The 19,048-nt window shown below is 42.8% G+C and overlaps 1 protein-coding gene across 2 annotated transcripts in view; it reads left to right on the forward strand.

Moving 5' to 3' along the window:
* LOC106584049 (rho GTPase-activating protein SYDE2) overlaps window positions 1-19,048 on the forward strand; it is an 89,024-nt gene that overhangs the window by 32,993 nt on the left and 36,983 nt on the right. For both annotated transcript variants that reach the window (XM_014168859.3, XM_014168863.3), the window contains exon 3: window positions 16,067-17,259. In XM_014168859.3, coding sequence (XP_014024334.3) covers window positions 16,067-17,259 — 1,193 coding nt within the window. The remainder of the gene's footprint in view (window positions 1-16,066; window positions 17,260-19,048) is intronic.

The raw sequence follows: 19,048 nt of genomic DNA on the forward strand, positions 1-19,048 counted from the left end.
AAATTGACGTCTATTTCAAGTGACCAGCATGAGCGCACAGCTGTCTCTTTTAATACGTATTTTTTGTTTGTTTTTTACTGTGGCAACAGTAGTTTGGACATTTTGACAAATCTTGAAGTAACCCATAGTTAGGACTTTTAACAACTGTCTTCTGTGGAACGCAAAACATCTTTCTGGTTGTTTAACACTAAGAAAACCTGAATAACAAGGACATACAGTTGAAGTCAGAAGTTTACATACACTTAGGTTGGAGTCATTAAAACTCGGTTTTCAACCACTCCACAAATTTCTTGTTAACAAGCTATAGTTTTTCCAAGTCGGTTAGGACATCTACTTTGTGTATGACACAAGTAATTTTTCCAACAATTGTTTAGACGGATTGTTTCACTTAGAATTCACTATCACAATTCCAGTGGGTCAGAAGTTTACATAGACTAAGTTGACTGTGCCTTTTAAACAGCTTGGAAAATTCCAGAAAATGATGTCATGGCTTCTGATAGGCTAATTGACATCATTTGAGTCAATTGGAGGTGTACCTGTGGATGTATTTCAAGGCCTACCTTCAAACTCAGTGCCTCTATGCTTGACATCATGGGAAAATCAAAAGACATCAGCCAAGACCTCAGAAAAAAAATTGTAGACCTCCACAAGTCTGGTTCATCCTTGGGAGCGATTTCCAAACGCCTGAAGTTACCACGTTCATCTGTACTAACAATAGTACGCAAGTATAAACACTATGGGACCACGCAGCCGTCATACCGCTCAGGAAGGAGACGCGTTCTGTCTCCTGGAGATTAATGTACTTTGGTGTGAAAAGTGCAAATCAATCCCAGAACAACAGCAAAGGACCTTATGAAGATGCTGGAGGAAACCGGTACAAAAGTATCTATATCCACAGTAAAACGAGTCCTATTTTGACATAACTTGAAAGGCCGCTCAGCAAGGAAGAAGCCACTGCTCCAAAACCGCCATAAAAAAGCCAGACTACAGTTTGCAACTGCACATGGGGACAAAGATCGTACTTTTTGGCAAAATGTCCTATTTTTGTTTCATCAGACCAGAGAACTGTTTGGCCATATTGTTTGGAGGAAAAAGGGGGAGGCTTGCAAATTATGTTGTGGGGGTGCTTTGCTGCAGGAGGGACTGGTGCACTTCACAAAATAGATGCCATCATGAGGGAGGAACATTATGTGGATATATTGAAGCAACATCTCAAGACATCAGTCAGGAAGTTAAAGCTTGGTCGCAAATGGGTCTTCCAAGTGGACAATGACCCCAAGCATATTTCCAAAGTTGTGGCAAAATGGCTTAAGTACAACAAAGTCAATATATTGGAGTGGCTCTGTCAGGAGGAATGGGCCAAAATTCACCCATCTTATTGTGGGAAGCTTGTGGAAGGCTACCCAAAACGTTTGACCCAAGTTAAAGAATTTAAAGGCAATGCTACCGAATACTAATTGAGTGTATGTAAACTTCTGACCCACTGGAAATGTGATGAAAGAAATAAAAGCTGAAATAAATAATTCTCTACTTTTATTCTGACATTTCATATTTTTTTTAAATAGTGGTGATCCTAACTAACCCAAGACAGGGAATTTGTATTAGGATTAAATGTCAGGAATTGTGAAACAGTCTCAATGTATTTGGCTAAGGTGTTTGTAAACTTCTGCCTTAAACTGTTCTTATCTCCTCCAGTCATAGCAACATAACTTATTTATGAAAGCCATAATATGCCAGACAAGTGCAATGTGTTGCTCACTTCTCTTTTACTAAATGTATCTGTGAGTAGAGCAAACTACCCAATATCTATTGGAAATACTAGTTGGTTAGACATTTTAAAGTATTAAAGCACTTTTTACATTTGTCTGAGTGAAAACAGCAAATGTTTTGGAACCTCCCTCAGCCTACATCTCCAACGTTTACAAGACAATAGTCTTTGTGACATTCCTTCCAAAACAGTGTTCTGAGGGGACATTCTCTCTGAACCTTTCTTTGTGAGAGTGAGTGACACCACACATGGCTTGACTGGCGGATGGCAACTAGCTCGGCCAATGGGACAACAGCAAAATCCCTGCTCTCAGTGACATCACGTGATGACCTTTTGGGGTACTTCAGATTATCACAGTTGTCTGTAATGATCTCTGGCCCTCTGTGTGATCTTATCGCATGTAAAATTTATGCAGTTATTAAAACAGAATTACAAAGCTGTAAAACATGATTCTAAATATGAGGGTTTCAGCATGATATATATATGACTGTGTGTGTATATATATATATATATATATATGTATGTATGTATGTATGTATGTATGTGTGTGTGTGTGTGTGTGTGTGTGTGTGTGTGTGTGTGTGTGTGTGTGTGTGTATATATATGGTGTATATGTATGTGTATATGTTGTCAATGTTTTGGCATCAAACTGGTGGCAGATGTGGGGGGAGAAAATCTATAGTTGGAAGAGTTTTAGAGTTAATTGAAAATAAAGCCATTAATTGGGCTATTTTCTCTTGAACCAAATGGTCTATCCACTAGAAACTCATGGACAATATTATATAAATCATGACTACTATATACAGTGCCTTCAGAAAGTATTCACACCACTTGACTTTTTTCACATTTAATGAATTTAAAATGTATTAAATTGAGATTTGTCACTGGCCTACACACAATATCCCATAATGTCAAGGTGGAATTATGTTTTTTGAAATTTGTACAAATTAATAAAAATGAAAAGCTAAAAATCACTTGAGTCAATTATTCAACCTCTGTTATGGCAAGCCTAAATAAGTTTAGGAGTAAACATTTGCTCAACAAGATACAATAAGTTGCATGGACTCACTGTCTGTGCAATAATAGTGTTTATCCTGATTTTTGAATGACTACCTCACCTCTGTACACCACGCATACAATTGTCTGTAAGGTCCCTTAAACAAGCAGTGAATTTCAAACACAGATTTAACCACAAAGACCAAGGAGGTTTCCAATGCCTCGTAAAGGACAACTATTGGTAGATGGGTAAAAAAAGAAAAAAAGTAGACATTGAATATCCCTTTGAGCATGGTGAAGTTATTAATTACTCTTTGAATGGTGTATCAATACACCCTGTCAATAGAAAGGTACTTTCGTCTATCCTAACTCATTTGCCGGAGAGGAAGGAAACCGCTCAGTGATTTCACCATAAGACCAATGGTGACTTTAAAACAGTTACACAGTTTAATGGCTGTGATAGGAGAAACCTGAGGATTGATGAACACTGTTGTAGTTACTCCACAATACTAACCTAAATGACAGAGTGAAAAGAAGGAAGCCTGCACAGAATAAACATATTCCAAAACACGCATCCTGTTTGCAACAAGGCACTCAATTTATACAGCAAAAAATCTGGCAAAGCAATTAATGTTTTGTCCTGAAATCAAAGTGTTATGTTTGGGGAAAATCTAATACAACACATTGCTGAGCACCACTCATTATATTTTCAAGCATAGTGGTAGCTGCATCATGTTATTGGTATTCCTGTAATCGTGAAGGACTGGGCAGTTTTTCAGGATAAAAATAAACAGAATGGAGCTAAGAACAGGCACAATTCATGAGGAAAATCTGGTTCAGTCTGCTTTCCGCCAGACGGGAGATTAATTCACCTTTCAGCAGGACAATAACCTAAAACACTAGGCCAAATCTACACTGGTTGCTTACCAAGAAGACAGTGAATTTTCCTGAGTGGCCGAGTTACAGTTTTGATGAAAAATTATAAATAAATCAATTTTCATCCCACTTTGTAACACAATAAAAAGTCAAGGGGTGTGAATGCTTTATGAAGGCACTGTATGAATACATTTTTTTTTAAGTTATTCAAGTGTAAATGAACAAAGTTACAATAGATTGCCAAATGTTTCCTGTTAATTGCCAAAATTACTGAAGATTCCAGTAACTTTGGTAAATTACTGGTAGCTTTGCAACCCTAGCTCTGATTTAACATGGCCAGGTCTCTGTAAAGTGGTAAAGATACTCCCATAATCCTTTGGGATGTAACTGGAGCTGACTGCTCCATCTAAATGTGACACTGTCACAGAAGGGAATGGCAGGGTGACAGGTTGTGTTTTGGGTTTGCAGGAGGACAATGCATCAGACATGTCCCTGATTTAAACAGGGTGTGCTACTAGCTGGTTGGTGGGGGATGGGGGAGGTTGAGGACTTAATTTAAAAAGACAAATGTCTAATGTGCTGTGTTGTTGGCCTCCTATCTGTGATTGACTGACTGGACTATTTGGTCATGTAATGTTTCCACTCCTCTCCCCACAGGGAGTAATGGAGACCTGTCACTCAATCTACCACAGGTCACAGGCTATGTAGACAGAGGAGCAGGGAAAGACAGGAGTGGAGTAGTAGGGTCACTGCTTTCAGTAATGCCAGATTCGTCCCATGCAGCCTGAAGAAGGCCTAGATTAGAATAAAAGAGGGATAGAACGGGGAGAGGAACCATGATGTCCTCCTCTTACAGGTTTTTGTGATGCCTACATCCTTTCACCCTCCTCTTCCTCCTCTTCTCCTATAAAGTCTCACTATCCCTTCTTCACTTTGTGCCAAAGCTATGAAGAGGACAGAAGCTACTTTATTACAAGTGGCTAAAAATGGATAACACTTTGTATTGGCTCTAAATAATAACAGTGTCTGTTGAATAATAATGAATTTGTGCACATGTTAGATTAGAATGACCCACTCCAACACAAGCACTCTCTGTCTGTCCAGCTTGTTGGTTCTTTTTCCTAACCGGATACACCCTTAGACTCCTTGCTGAATGCTGTGTTTGTATAGAGGATAATGATTGATGGACTATAGAGCGCATTTAGAGGCAAAGTGTTTCAGAGTGTTCCCTTAGCGCCTGGACGGGAATCTGGTAGTTGGACCGATGGGGTCATATGTGGTCAGCGCTATTTTTATGGTTGTTTTGATTGGATCAGTCAGCAAAAGTGCAGTACTGTAGTAAATTAATGATAATTTCATGAATTTTGAAAATAGACAAACACACACACACACAAATACAGTTGTGCGTGCACGTATGCACTTGCGCACAGACACACACACACACACACACACACACACACACACACACACACACACACACACACACACACACACACACACACACACACACACACACACACACACACACACACACACACACACACACACACACATACTGTTGCTGAAGATACAGAGGAGGTCTGGGCTGAGATTAAATTCCTGTTGCAGTAGCTTCCTTAGCCTACGTAGAGAGCAGGACAAGCTGCGTTGACAGGTAGCCATGTTGTTGTGCTAATGAGACCAGGAAGAGACTGCCTGCATGCCTGGCTATTGTTGCATCCCAAATGGCACCCTTTGGTCAAAAGTAGTGCAATATATAGGGAATATGGTGGCATTTCGGATGCAGTCTATATTAGCAGGGGTTTGGTCACCATTGTAATGAAACGCCTCTGGGCTCCTGAAAGGAATCCAGCACTGAATGATTTAGAGCACAAGGAGAGCCACCAATACAGTAATATCTTGCTGCATCCCAAATGGCATCCTATTCCTTATATACAGTTGTCGGATCTTAATTTGTTCACTCTTTTGTTGCTGAGAATTTTCATGCACAGCCGGAAATGCAAACTTGTAGTGTATTCAAGGTTTAAAAAGGCTTCTAAAGTTTGACATTTCCACTTAAAAATGTCAGAATTGATTTGCCCTAATGGAAAATGTATCAACCCCTACATAAAACGTCCATTTAACTATAATCCACATAGTAATTCACATCTTGCTGTAGGATTATTTTCCTGCTGTGGCAAACGATTAGTTTTCCTGCAAACTATTATTTACCTAATTGGAGTTTCTCCAATTATTCTCTGCAGATCCTCTCAAGCTCTGTCAGGTTGGATGGGGAGCGTTGCTGCACAGTTATTTTCAGGTCTCTCCAGAGATGTTCGACCGGGTTCAAGTCCGGACTGGCTGAACCACTCAAGGACATTCAGAGACTTGTCCCGAAGCCACTCCTGTGTTGTCTTAGCTGTGTGCTTAGGGTTGTTGTCCTGTTGGAAGGTGAACATTCACCCCAGTCTGAGGTCCTGAGCCCTCTGGAGCAGGGTTTCATCAAGGATATTTCTGCTCCATTCATCTTTGCCTTGATCCTGACTAGTCTCGCACTCCCTGCCACTGAAAAACATCCCCACAGCATGATGCTGCCACCACCATGCTTCACCATAGGGATGGTGCAAGGTTTCCTCCAGACGTGATGCTTGGCGTATGTGATACAGTGAATTATAAGTGAAATAATCTGTCTGTAAACAATTGTTGGAAAAATTACTTGTGTCACGCACAAAGTAGATGTCCTAACCGACTTGGCAAAACTATAGTTTGTTAACAATACATTTGTGGAGTGGTTGAAAAAGTAGTTTGAATGACTCCAACCTAAGTGTATGTATGTATGTATGTATGTATGTATGTATGTATGTATGTATGTATGTGATGTATGTATGTATGTATGTATGTATGTATGTATGTATGTATGTATGTATTTCTCCTTTGCCAAAATAATCCATCCACATGACATGTGTAGCATGTATGTCCAACTAGCCTCACAAATCTAGACCACGTGTAATCACGCCAGCCCAGAACCTCCACATCCTGCTTCTTCACCTGCGGGATCGTCTGAGACTAGCCACCCAGACAGCTGATGAAACTGTGGGTTTGCACAACCAAATAATTTCCACATAAACTGTCAAAAACTGTCTCAGGGAAGTTCATCTGCGTGCTCGTCGTCCTTACCAGGGTCTTGCCTTGAATGCAGTTTGGCATCGTAAACCGACTTCAGTGGAAAAACGTTCACCTTTGATGGCTGCTGGCATGCTGGAGAATTGTGCTCTTCACGGATGATTCCCGTTTCCAACTGTACAGGAAAGATGGCGTGAGTGAGTGAGAGGTTTGCTGATGTTAACATTGTGAACAGAGTACCCCATGGTGGAGGTGGGGTTATGGTATGGGCCAGCATAAGCTACGGACAACGAACACAATGGCATTTTATTGATGGTAATTTGAATGGACAGAGATCCGGAGGCCCATTGTCGTGCCATTCTTCTGCCACCATCACCTCGTTTCAGCATGATAATGCATGGCCCCATGTTGCAAGGATCTGTAAACAATTCCTTGTAGCTGAAAATGTCCCAGTTCTTCCATGGCCTGCATACTCACCAGACATGTCACCCTCTGAGCATGTTTCGGATACTCTTGATTGACGTGTACGACAGTGTGCTCCAGTTCCCACCAATATCCAGCAACTTCGCACAGCCAAAAAAGAGGAGTGGGAAAACATTCCACAGACCACAATCAACAGCCTGATCAACTCTATGCAAAGGAGATGTGTCACGCTGCATGAGAAGAATTGTGGTCACATCAGATACTGACTGGTTTCTGATCCACACTCCTACCTTTTTTTTTTCAGTTATCTGTGATCAACAGATGCATATATTTATTCCCAATCTGGTGAAATCCATAGATTAGGCCTTAATGAATTCATTTCAGTTGACTGATTACCTAATTTGAACTGTAACTCAGTAAAATCTTTAAAATTGTTGCATGTTGCATTTGTTTTTGTTCAGTGTATACTGTGCCTTCAGGAAGTATTCATACCCCTTGACTTATTCCACATGTTGTTGTGTTACACACAATACCCCTTAATGACAAAGGGAAAACATTTTTTTAGCACATTTCTGAAAATGAAATACATACATATATCTAAATATATAATTTCCCTAAAATGAGTCTTTCTGGTTAAGTTTTTAAGAGCTTTGTACACCTGGATTGTACAATATTGGCACATTTTTCTTTAAAAAAATGTCAAGCTGTTGTTGATCATTGCTAGACAGCCATTTTCCATAGATTTTTCAAGACGATTTAAGTCAAAACTGTAACTAGGCCACTCAGGAACATTCAATGACGTCTTGGTAAGCAACTCCAGTGCAGATTTGGCCTAGTGTTTTAGGTTATTGTCCTGCTGAAAGGTGAATTTGTCTCCCAGTGTCTGTTGGAAAGCATACTGAACCCGGTTTGCTTCTAGGGTTTTACCTGAGCTTAGCGCTATTCCATTTATTTTTATCCTAAAAAACTCCCTAGTCCTTGCCGATAACAAGCATACCCATAACATGATGCAGCCACCACCATGCTTGAAAATATGAAGTGGTACTCATGGATGTGTTTTGTTGGATTTGCCCCAAACATAACGCTTTGTATTCAGGACATTAAGTACATTTCTTTGCCACATTTTTGCAGTTTAGGACATAAAGTTCATTTCTTTAAGTTTTACTTTAGTGCCTTATTGCAAACAGGATGCATGTTTTGGAATATTTTTATTCTGTACAGGCTTCCTTCTTTTCACTCTGTCATTTAGGTTAGTATTGTGGAGTAACTATAATGTTGTTGATCCACCCTCAGTTTTCTCCTATCACAGCCATTAAACTCTGTAACTGTTTTAAAGTCACCATTGGAGTCATGGTGAAAACCCTGAGCTGTTTCCACTTTGACATTATGGGGTATTGTGCGTAGGCCAGTGACACAAAATCTTCATTTCATCCATTTGAAATTTAGGCTGTAACACAAGAAAATGTGGAAAAAGGTTATGGGGGTTATGAATACAATGCATATTTTGATTGCAACATGTAGAATTGCAGGAAATTTGCTTTAAACTGTATCATGGTATCTCCACCACATGGCAAAATGTGTAGAAATGCAGGAAATAAACTTTAAAACAGGTTGATATTGTTACTGCAGCCAACAGGAGGGCCTCTAAAATGTTAGGTTGGCGACTGCACCATTGGCCACACCAATGGCCACGCCCACCACTTAAGCCCCATTTTTATAAAAAAAAACCTGCACGCACACACACAGTCCTTCGAAACAAACAGACCGTTCCCTCGCTTAGCAGCTGTCTGGGCCCAGAATGTTATTAAAGGCAATCAAGCCAAGGGCCATAAATTCCTGCTCTTTGTGAGAGGTGTCAGTGGCAGGCTGCCTGGGGTCGACCTGTGGGTCACAGAGGGTACGGGGGCGTAGTCACCCAGCGCCGGTTCCAGTGGGTGGAATGCAACCCTTCGCCCTTTGACCTTATGAACATGGCCCCCCGAGGTTAAGTATCAAACAGTGCCCCTGAATATCAGGTAGAGGGTGTCGGGTGTCTTTCCCTCTCTCTGCCGCTGCTGTTGCTGTTGCCAGAGGGTGAATGGCTACAGAAGAGAGCTGTGAGGGAACTATGGAAAACAGCACAGTAGTCATTGGAAATAGTTTTTTAGGTAATATTATTATACTTGGTAAATGTTATATCCACCGGATTTGACCCGGTTGGCTGTTGTGGATGAGGGTTCTGTTTATACCATTAGATTTTGGATAATTGCCGAAGACATTTCCACATCATGTACTAATCTGAAAACAGATTTCAAATAAGACAATGATTTTGAACAGACACTTAACACGTTTTTTATTATGGGGGATTATGAAACGGTTCGTTTCGGGTACGCAATCTGATTGGTCAAACGTGTGTTCCTGTGGTTTCAGTGTGAGTCGTGAGTTCGGCCAAACCTAAACCTCAATATCTGGGACAATATCTGGGACATGGCCCAACCTTAGATGTTTTTTGGCACTTCTTCCAGAGGCTTTTTCCCACTCTCTGTGTTGGTGTTTGTTATTGTGATGAAGCACTAGCTGACAGGGAAGTATGTTCAGCAGCCAGAGGAAAAGGAAGGGAGCCTAAACATGGTTTATTATGGAATGTCAGAGAACACCCCCTTTCACTGGCCAGGCCTCTGATTCTCAGGACAAAGGGGTGCCTTTGTCCCCCCATACCTCCTCCTTTGCACCTCTCCATGCATGCAGCAACCCACCCTGTACTATTCTTTCCCCCATGTTACCCCTTTTCTACAGCCTCTGACACCTCCTCTGGCCCCTCCTTGCCTCCCTCTTACCCCTCCTCTGCCCATTTCCTACCTCCCTCTTAAGGCGTCCGCATGATTCCCATCCGAAACAGTTCGAAAAATTCCGTGCATATATAATGACGGCATTTTGTGAGGTTTTCTTTTCTTCGTTTTGGTCTTCGGCAAGGGTTTTTTAGGCTGCACGCAACATTTTTTCTCAAGGCAAGCCGAATTTCGGAGCCGAAGTCTACGCCCTTTCATCGGTCAACAGTAGGGGTTCTTCAATGAAGTATTTGTTGTCATTTTTTCACTTGAGAAATACTGCACCAAACATTTTAGTCAGATGTAAAATTGCCAAAAACGTCAAAATGAATGACAGATTTCTTGAGTTACAGTATCTTAGATTAATTCGGACTATTTTGAGGAAGAGTATCCATGCTGCGGAGTCTCATGATGGACAAACAGTACTATTGCTGCTTTTTCTCTTTTTTCAAGTGAAGGTCTTGTAAGGGAGTATGGAGCAAACTTGTTCGGTTCGCCTAACCGAGTTTAGCTAGGCGCCAGCCGAACCAAAGCATGCAAAGCTTTTATCCCTAACCAGAATAGCACAGCAGGCCTCTCTGAAAATAGAGCAGAGGATGTTGTCATGCTCTTCTCTACTATTTTTTTTTTTACTCTCATCTCTCTTACTCTCTTTTACTCCTATTCCCTCTCTATCTATATTGCCCTCTTCTACTTTATCTTGCCTCTCTTTTTCTCTCCCTCTCCATTCTCGCCCTCTTTTTGACTCCCTCTCTCTCCCTCTCCCTCTGCTTTGCTCTCTTCAGTGATTAGCCAACAGAATGACTCCTTTGTCTCAGCACTGTGGAGGAACTTGCAGTTTGAAAACAAAAACAGAGAAATGGAATGATACACAAGCGAGAACTGTAAAGAGAGAATAGGCACATTGTAGCCTGTTTTCGAGTGATTTAATGTCTTATATTCAACTGTAAAAGACTTGTGCCCAGAAAGTAATGCAATGTTGAAGAAATTAACTCAAGTTTTTGTTTTATTTGTACTAGTTATTGACTGTCTTCGAGGACATGAATGTAGATACTAGTACTGCAGTGCACCAAATCGTACACTGGTGAGTGTTTTAGGTTCTGTACAATATACATTGCCTTTGGAAAGTATTCAGATACCTTGACTTTTTTCACATTTTGTTACTTTACAGCTTTATTCTAAAATGTATTAAATAGTTTTTTCCCCTCATCAATCTACACACAATACCCTATAATGACAAAGCAAAAACAGATTTTAGAAATGTTGCTAATTTATAAAAACTGAAATATCACATTTACATAAGTATTCAGACCCTTTACTCAGTACTTTGTTGAAGCACATTTGGCAGCAATTACAGCATTGAGTCTTCTTGGGTATGACGCTACAATCTTGGCACAACCTTATTTGGGGAGTTTCTCCCATTCTTTTCTGCAGATCCTCTCAAGCTCTGTCAGGTTTAGATGTTCGATCGGGGTCTAGGGAAGAGGGTAATGAAGCCGGGCTCTCGCTGGGCCACTCAAGGACATTCAGAGACTTGTCCCGAGGCCACTCCTGCGTTGTCTTGGCTCTGTGCTTAGGGTCGTTGTCCTGTTGGAAGATGAACCTTCACCCCAGTCTGAGGTCCTGAGCGCTCTGGTTCAGGTTTTCATCTAGGATCTCTCTATACTTTGCTCCGTTCACCTTTCCCTCCATCCTGACTAGTCTCCCAGTCCCTGCTGCCGAAAAACATCCCCACAGCATGATGCTGTGGTATGGTGCCAGGTTTACTCCAGGCGTGACGCTTGGCAATCATGCCAAAGAGTTCAATCGTAGTTTCATCAGACCAGAGAATCTTGTTTCTCATGGTCTGAGAGTTTTTAGGTGCTTTTTGGCAACCTCCAAGCGGGCTGTCATGTGCCTTTTACTGAGGAGTGGCTTCCATTGGACCACTCTACCATAAAGGCCTGATTGGTGGAGTGCTGTAGAGATGGTTGTCCTTCTGGAAGGTTCTCCCATCTCCACAGAGGAACTCTAGAGCTCTGTCAAGAGTGACCATCGGGTTCTTGGTCACATCCCTGACCATGGCCCTTCTCCCCAGATTGCTCAGTTTGGCAGGGAGGCCAGGTCTAGGAAGAGTCTTGGTGGTTCCAAACGTTATCCATTTAAGAATGATGGAGACCACTGTGTTCTTGGGGACCTTCAATGCTGCAGTTTTTTTTTTGTACACTTCCCCAGATTTGTGCATCGACAGTCCTGTCTCGGACCTCTACGGACAATTCCTTCGACCTCATGGCTTGGTTTTTGCTTTGACATCAACTGTGGGACCTTATACAGACAGGGGTGTTCCTTTTCAAATCATGTCCAATCAATTGAATTTACCACAGCTGGACTCCAAGTTGTTGAAACATCTCAAGGGTTATCAATGGAGACAGAATGCACGTGAGCTCAATTTCGAGTCTCATAGCGAAGGGTCTGAATAGTTATGTAAATAAGGTATTTCTGTTTTTTATTTTTAATACATTTGCAAAAATGTATAAAAACCTGTTTTCATTTTGTCATGATGGGGTATTGTGTGTAGATTACTGAAGATTTTGTTTTGTTTAATCCATTTTAGAATAAGGCTAACAAAACGTGGAAAAGGTCAAGGGGTCTGAATACTTTCCAAAGGCACTGTATAAATGAGTTACATCAGCCGTGTTACATGTTTTGGGCATCTTCTCCCTTGAAGCTGATGGTATTTTCCCTGTAGTGTGTGGAAAGGGAAAGGATTGAAAAGGGAAGAGGGTAACGAAGAAGGGAGGAAATCCTATTAAGAAAGCGAATGGAAAAGCACTGTTTTACGTTTGAAACGGGCTCAAGCATCCGGTCCAGGAATGGGCAACTGCCGGCATGCGGCCCGCGACCCCACTTTTGAAGGACCTCCGATTAATCCCCCCCCCCCCCCAATTGTTTTGAACTCAGTCAGGGTCTGAACTTACTGTTGCGAGTTATAATAGTAGACTACAGCCTGTAGTTTGTTTGCTGCCAGACAAAAGATACTAGACATCATTGTGGCTGCAGCAGAAAAGTTTTTGGGACTCAAGGAAAGACTTGCAGGGGGAACTGGCGCCAGAAGACCCGCCCTCCCAGGTTCCCCTTGAGCTTGTGTAGGGATCAGATCTGTTTTATTTATTTTTAACAGAAAGTTGGTTGATTTATTATTTTTTGTACGTTTTTTTTTTTAAATATTTCCATTTTTTGGGGAATCCTGTTTCCATCTCGTATAGTAGGTGGCAGGATGCACATTGAAATTGTATGATCGCCAATATAACAGAAGAAGAAGAATAGTAGAATACACAAGGTGCCATTTCGAAATGTGGTTGTGCATCAGCAGTTTTTCTCTTTTGTTATGTCAGTCAACATTTTTAGATTGCTAAATTTGATTATCAGCCAGCTATCTAAACTTGTTATCATGGTCAAATTACTGGCCATTGATTTTGTAAGTCAGTCTCACTCAGATATCATAATTAAAACAGCAAACATTTCTCTCCGCCCCATTGCAAAATGTGTAGAATTGCAGCAAACTAGCTTCAAAATTGCCCATCCCTGATCTAAGCTGTAGCTAGCCTGGCCTGAGGCAGAGGGGTGAGGATTTCCCGGTCCATGTCCTCACTGTACACCCTGCTCAGCGCTGGCTGGCTGCTGGACCAGATAGATTATTTTAACCTGACAAACTTCTCCTGAAACAAAATAATAGAATTGCATTGCGCAAGAGGGGTTGTTGTAGAAACAGAGTTTGTATGCCTGGATGGTTTGTAGGAAGCAGGCTGAGCCCAGTGACAGTCCTACTTCAGACGCTTCCCACTAGACTCTCACTCTGGCCACAGAGCTTCTGTCTTGTCTCTGACTAACATTCCTGAATGCAAGTTCATATCCCTGTTAGGCAAGTTGTAGATGCATACCAGACATACAGTATCTATACCTAGAGTAACAGACTGCCTTCAGTAATGTTAGCCTTGCGCCGTGAAGCATTCCTCTTTGTAAAGCAGTTTGTTTCAGATGTGGCTTGCTTGCACCTTTGCTAATAAGATCTGGCATAATCTAATTTGAATTTCCCCAGCATTTAATTCAATTAAACACAGCACTAGAATGAATTATTAGCTAAGGGCTGACCTATTTTTTTATCAATGGTGAAGTTTGTCATGGTCTGACCTGGCATGTAAGTAGTTGCCAACAGTGTAAAGCAATGGAATTTAGTCCCATATTAGTCTAATTTCAACCCCTGTCCAACTGTCAGACATCTAATCTTTGCACAAAGTGATAAGCTAAACACTGACATACAGTTGAAGTCGGAAGTTTACATACACCTTAGCCAAATACATTTAAACTCAGTTTTTCACAATTCCTGACATTTAATCCTAGTTAAAATTCCCTGTCTTAGGTCAGCTAGGATCACCACTTTATTTTAAGAATGTGAAATGTCAGAATAATAGTACAGTGATTTATTTCAGCTTTTATTTCTTTCATCACATTCCCAGTGGGTCAGAAGTTTACATACACTCAATTAGTATTTGGTAGCATTGCCTTTAAATTGTTTAACTTGGGTCAAACGTTTTGGGTAGCCTTCCACAAGCTTCCAACAATAAGTTGGGTGAATTATGGCCCATTCCTCCTGACAGAGCTGGTGTAACTGAGTTAGATCTGTAGGCCTCCTTGTTCACACATGCTTTTTCAGTTCTGCCCACACATTTTCTATGGGATTGAGGTCAGGGCTTTGTGATGGCCACTCCAATACCTTGACTTTGTTGTCTTTAAGCCATTTTGCCACAACTTTGGAAGTATGCTTGGGGTCATTGTCCATTTGGAAGACCCATTTGCGACCAAGCTTTAACTTCGTGACTGATATCTTGAGATGTTGCTTCAATATATCCACATAATTTACCTCACTCATGATGCCATCTATTTTGTGAAGTGCACCAGTCCCTCCTGCAGCAAAGCACCCCCACAACATGATGCTTCCAACCCTGTGCTTCACGGTTGGGATAGTGTTCTTCGACTTGCAAACCTACCCCTTTTTCCTCCAAACATAACGATGGTCATTATGGCCAAACAGTTCTATTTTTGTTTCATCAGACCAGAGGACATTTCTCCAAAAAGTAGGATATTTGTCCCTACGTGCAGTTGCAAACCGTAGTCTGGCTTTTTTATGGCGGTTTTGGAGCAGTGGCTACTTCCTTGCTGAGCGGCCTGTCAGGTTATGTCGATATTAGGACTCGTTTTACTGTGGATATAGATACTTTTGTACCTGTTTCCTCCAGCATCTTCACAAGGTCCTTTGATGTTGTTCTGGGATTGATTTGCACATTTCGCACCAAAGTACGTTCATTTCTAAGAGACAGAACACGTCTCCTTCCTGAGCGGTATGACAGCTGCGTGGTCCCATGGTGTTTATACTTGCGTACAATTGTTTGTACAGATGAACGTGGTACCTTCAGGCGTTTGGAAATTGCTCCTAAGGATGAACCAGACTTGTGGCGGTCTACAATTTTTGGCTGATTTCTTTTGATTTTCCCATGATGTCAAGCAAAGAGGCACTGAGTTTGAAGGTAGGCCTTGAAATACATCCCCAGGTACACCTCCAATTGACTCAAATTATGTAAATTAGCCTATCAGAAGCTTCTAAAGCCATGACATCATTTTCTGGAATTTTCCAAGCTGTTTAAAGGCACAGTTAACTTAGTGTATGTAAACTTCTGACCGACTGGAATTGTGATACAGTGAATTATAAGTGAAATAATCTCTCTAAACAATTGGTGGAAAATTACTTGTGTCATGCACAAAGTAGATGTCCTAACCGACTTGCGAAAACTATAGTTTGTTAACAAGATATTTGTGGAGTTGTTGAAAAACAAGTTTTATTGACTCCAACCTAAGTGTATGTAAACTTCTGACTTCAACTGTATACAGTAAGTACATGGCAAAAAATGTATTTAAGAAATCTTTCCTGTGCCCTTCTTTAGTGCCACGAGGTTGAGTGTTATCTTGGTTTATTATCTTGGTAATCTATTATCTTGGTGTATTTTCACAGTTTAAAATGATGTCTACCCCTCTCTCTGTCCTGGTTGTTTCCCTGCAGCAGAAGCCCCTGACCTGGCCATCCCTGGCTTCCCGCCGCCCTCCAGCCTCAACCCTGCCAAAAAGGGAAGCTCCCTCAACTGGTCATTCCCGGACAAGATCAAGTCCCCACGCACTGTCAGGAAACTCTCAATGAAGATGAAGAAGCTTCCGGAACTCAGCCGCAAGCTCAGCGTAAAAGGGACCCCTAGCAACAACAACAACAGCAGCTGCAACGGAGCCAGCGCGAGCAGCAACTTAGAGACAAGGACCCAGTATCCCAAAACCAATTACGGTTCAGAACCGGGCCCGGCTCCTCCCAGGTTGTCCCCAAGGGGTGGACAGGGGGCGGCGGCTAGCCATAATGTGATCTCGAGGTATCACCTGGACAGCAGTGTGTCGACGCAACAAAGCTACAGCAAGAAGAAGAGCAGCGGGACCTCCAAGTCGGCTAGCAAGGGGGGCTACCTCAGTGACGGGGACTCCCCAGAACTGGTGGCCAAGTCTGGGAAGCACGGGTCCTCAGAGGCCAAGGGAGGCAATGGGAAGGAGAAAGACCCAGCCACTGGAGGAGGAGAGAAAACAGGAGCTGGAGGAGTAACCAGAGGAAGTGGCAGCCCCAAGCTGCACGGCACAGAACTAGACATTGACGCGTTCCGCCACTACGCCTTCACAGAACAGCCTAAGTGCACCCAATACATCTCGGGCCTGATGAGCCTGCACTTCTACGGCGCCGAGGACCTCAAGCCACCACGCTTCGACTCCCGAGACGTCTACTGTGCCATCCAGGTGGACTCGGTCAACAAGGCGCGCACTGCCCTGCTCACCTGTCGGACCACCTTCCTAGACATGGACCACACCTTCAACATTGAGCTGGAGAACGCCCAGCACCTGAAGCTAGTGGTGTTCAGCTGGGACCCCACACCCAAGAAGAACCGGGTGTGCTGTTACGGTACAGTGGTGTTACCGGCACTCTTCAGGGTGAGCAGGAGTCATCAGCTGGCGGTGAAGCTGGAGCCTCGAGGCCTGATCTACGTGAAGCTGAACCTGATGGAGCAGTGGCAGAACTCCCTGGATGGAGGCTACAATGGGGACCGGGAGCCACAGATGTTTGGGGTGGAGGCCTGGAGGGTGGTGGTGAGGGAAAACACGGGACTCATGCTGCCCCTGCTCATCGAGAAGTGCATCACGGAGATCGAGACGAGAGGCTGCCAGGTGAGTTCAGTTCATGGTGTTAATGTTTAATGTTTTTACAGCCTTTTATGTCCAACAATGAAAATTTGGCCAACGGGCCTTGGACTGTCAGAGAACCCTTATTTAGACCTTGGACTTTCTTAGTTAGCCAACTACCGATTTTGGCAAGGAATAGCCGGTACAGTGCTTTTATATTGTGACAGCCAGCAAGCTGAGTGAGTGGCCTGGTTACTCAGCATTCGGTGCGAGAGGAACATGTCCAGAGGCGAGTTCTGGATGATTCTGGTTGAGTGGCAGACATTAGACCATGCATCACATAACAGGCCTTCTTGTTTTCATGTTGCAAGTGGCCTTTTATGTGATACAGAAAGAGAGAGAGAGATGGAACAGAGCAAGACAGGCAGCAGGGGTATTGGGAGGCTGGCTGCAGATGTGCCATATGAGAACTGCCCTATAACTCTTCTTCCCGTCTTCTTCTTTGAAGCCCAGTGCCAAAGGAGAGAGACTCTCTAATTAGTCTCTCTCCTTTGGCACTGGTTTCTTCTAATTAGTTGGGATGCCACCCAGCCGTAAAAGTGTCTGGCTGCTGCCGTAGAAAATCCATCCATCTTAGGGAGGATGCTACGGGCAGCAGGTGCCCTGAGTGGCTGGTCCTTGGTGGGGCAACCTCCATCGGGCCATTCTCCAGGGCCTTTCTCCAGGCCTCTCCACACTACATAACACAGCTCATATATCAGTCCTCTGGCTGGCTGCTCTACATGGGCTCGCCCTCAGTAGGGGACGGGGACTATGGCTACCAGCAGGCTCATAGGCAGACCTTCCTTCAGGTTCTTATAGAGGACATTTATCAGTGTTACTCTGAAGGGGCTGTCTGGCCTAGATACTGAGCATGTCATGGGCCGGTCCCTCACTAGGGTGGCTATGCATTTGGGCCAATCAGTTTTGTGCTAATGGTTTTAGCCACTGGCCAAGTTCATTTATTACCTGTGTTTTCTTTGTACTCCTCCATTTATTTCTCTCTCCCCTTCTTACTCTCTGCATGCTCTCTCCATTTCTCTCTCCTGTTCTCTTTCTCTGTTGTTTAAAGAGACACACATATGTCAGAGACATAGTAGAGCTTATGTAAGGGGATATGACTATGTATCACTAGATGCAGTTTGGAGCCATCTTTACCCCGTGGTTCCCCCAGGGGCCCATGCTGAGAGGGGTTAGGAGGGAATCTACACCAGATTACACAGGAATTTATAGGACGTGTCACTGAGGCAGGCAGAGAGAGCCAGACACACAGCGTAACATGTCTTTAGACATAATTATGTGTATCCCTAGATGGAGACTACTCTCGTTTCAATGTCTCCACCAATGCATGGCCCGAGGGGCTCTGAAGCTTTTAAGGCACTTGGGGGATGATTGTGGCTGTTCTGAAAAGACTGCAGATTGGTGTCACAGAAGCGAGTAATGTGTGTGGATGCTGTAATGCGTGTTTTTTGTGTTTGGTAGTGTCAGATTTCTTTAAGAAAGTACATTGTCTCTACCAGACATATTGAGAAAAATAGCCAGCTGATATCAGCTGCGCTAGTTGTGTTCTCTCAAGTAAAAAGTCATTTGACCAAGTATAAAATCCGATTTTGTGAATTGTAGCGCTTGCATTGTTTTGCTAGAAGCTATGAGGGGTCAGAAGTCTGTAAATGTTGCAGGTGCAACCATCTTTTTTCAACCTGTGTGTCACAGGGGTCGTGAAATGGAGACCAAGACACAGCGTGGATAGTGCTCATTTTCAATATTTTAATGACGACACTTGACAAAATAACAA

The sequence above is a fragment of the Salmo salar genome, chromosome 23, assembly GCF_965601325.2.
Source record: "Salmo salar chromosome 23, fSalSal1, whole genome shotgun sequence".
Taxonomy (NCBI): Eukaryota; Metazoa; Chordata; class Actinopteri; order Salmoniformes; family Salmonidae; genus Salmo; species Salmo salar.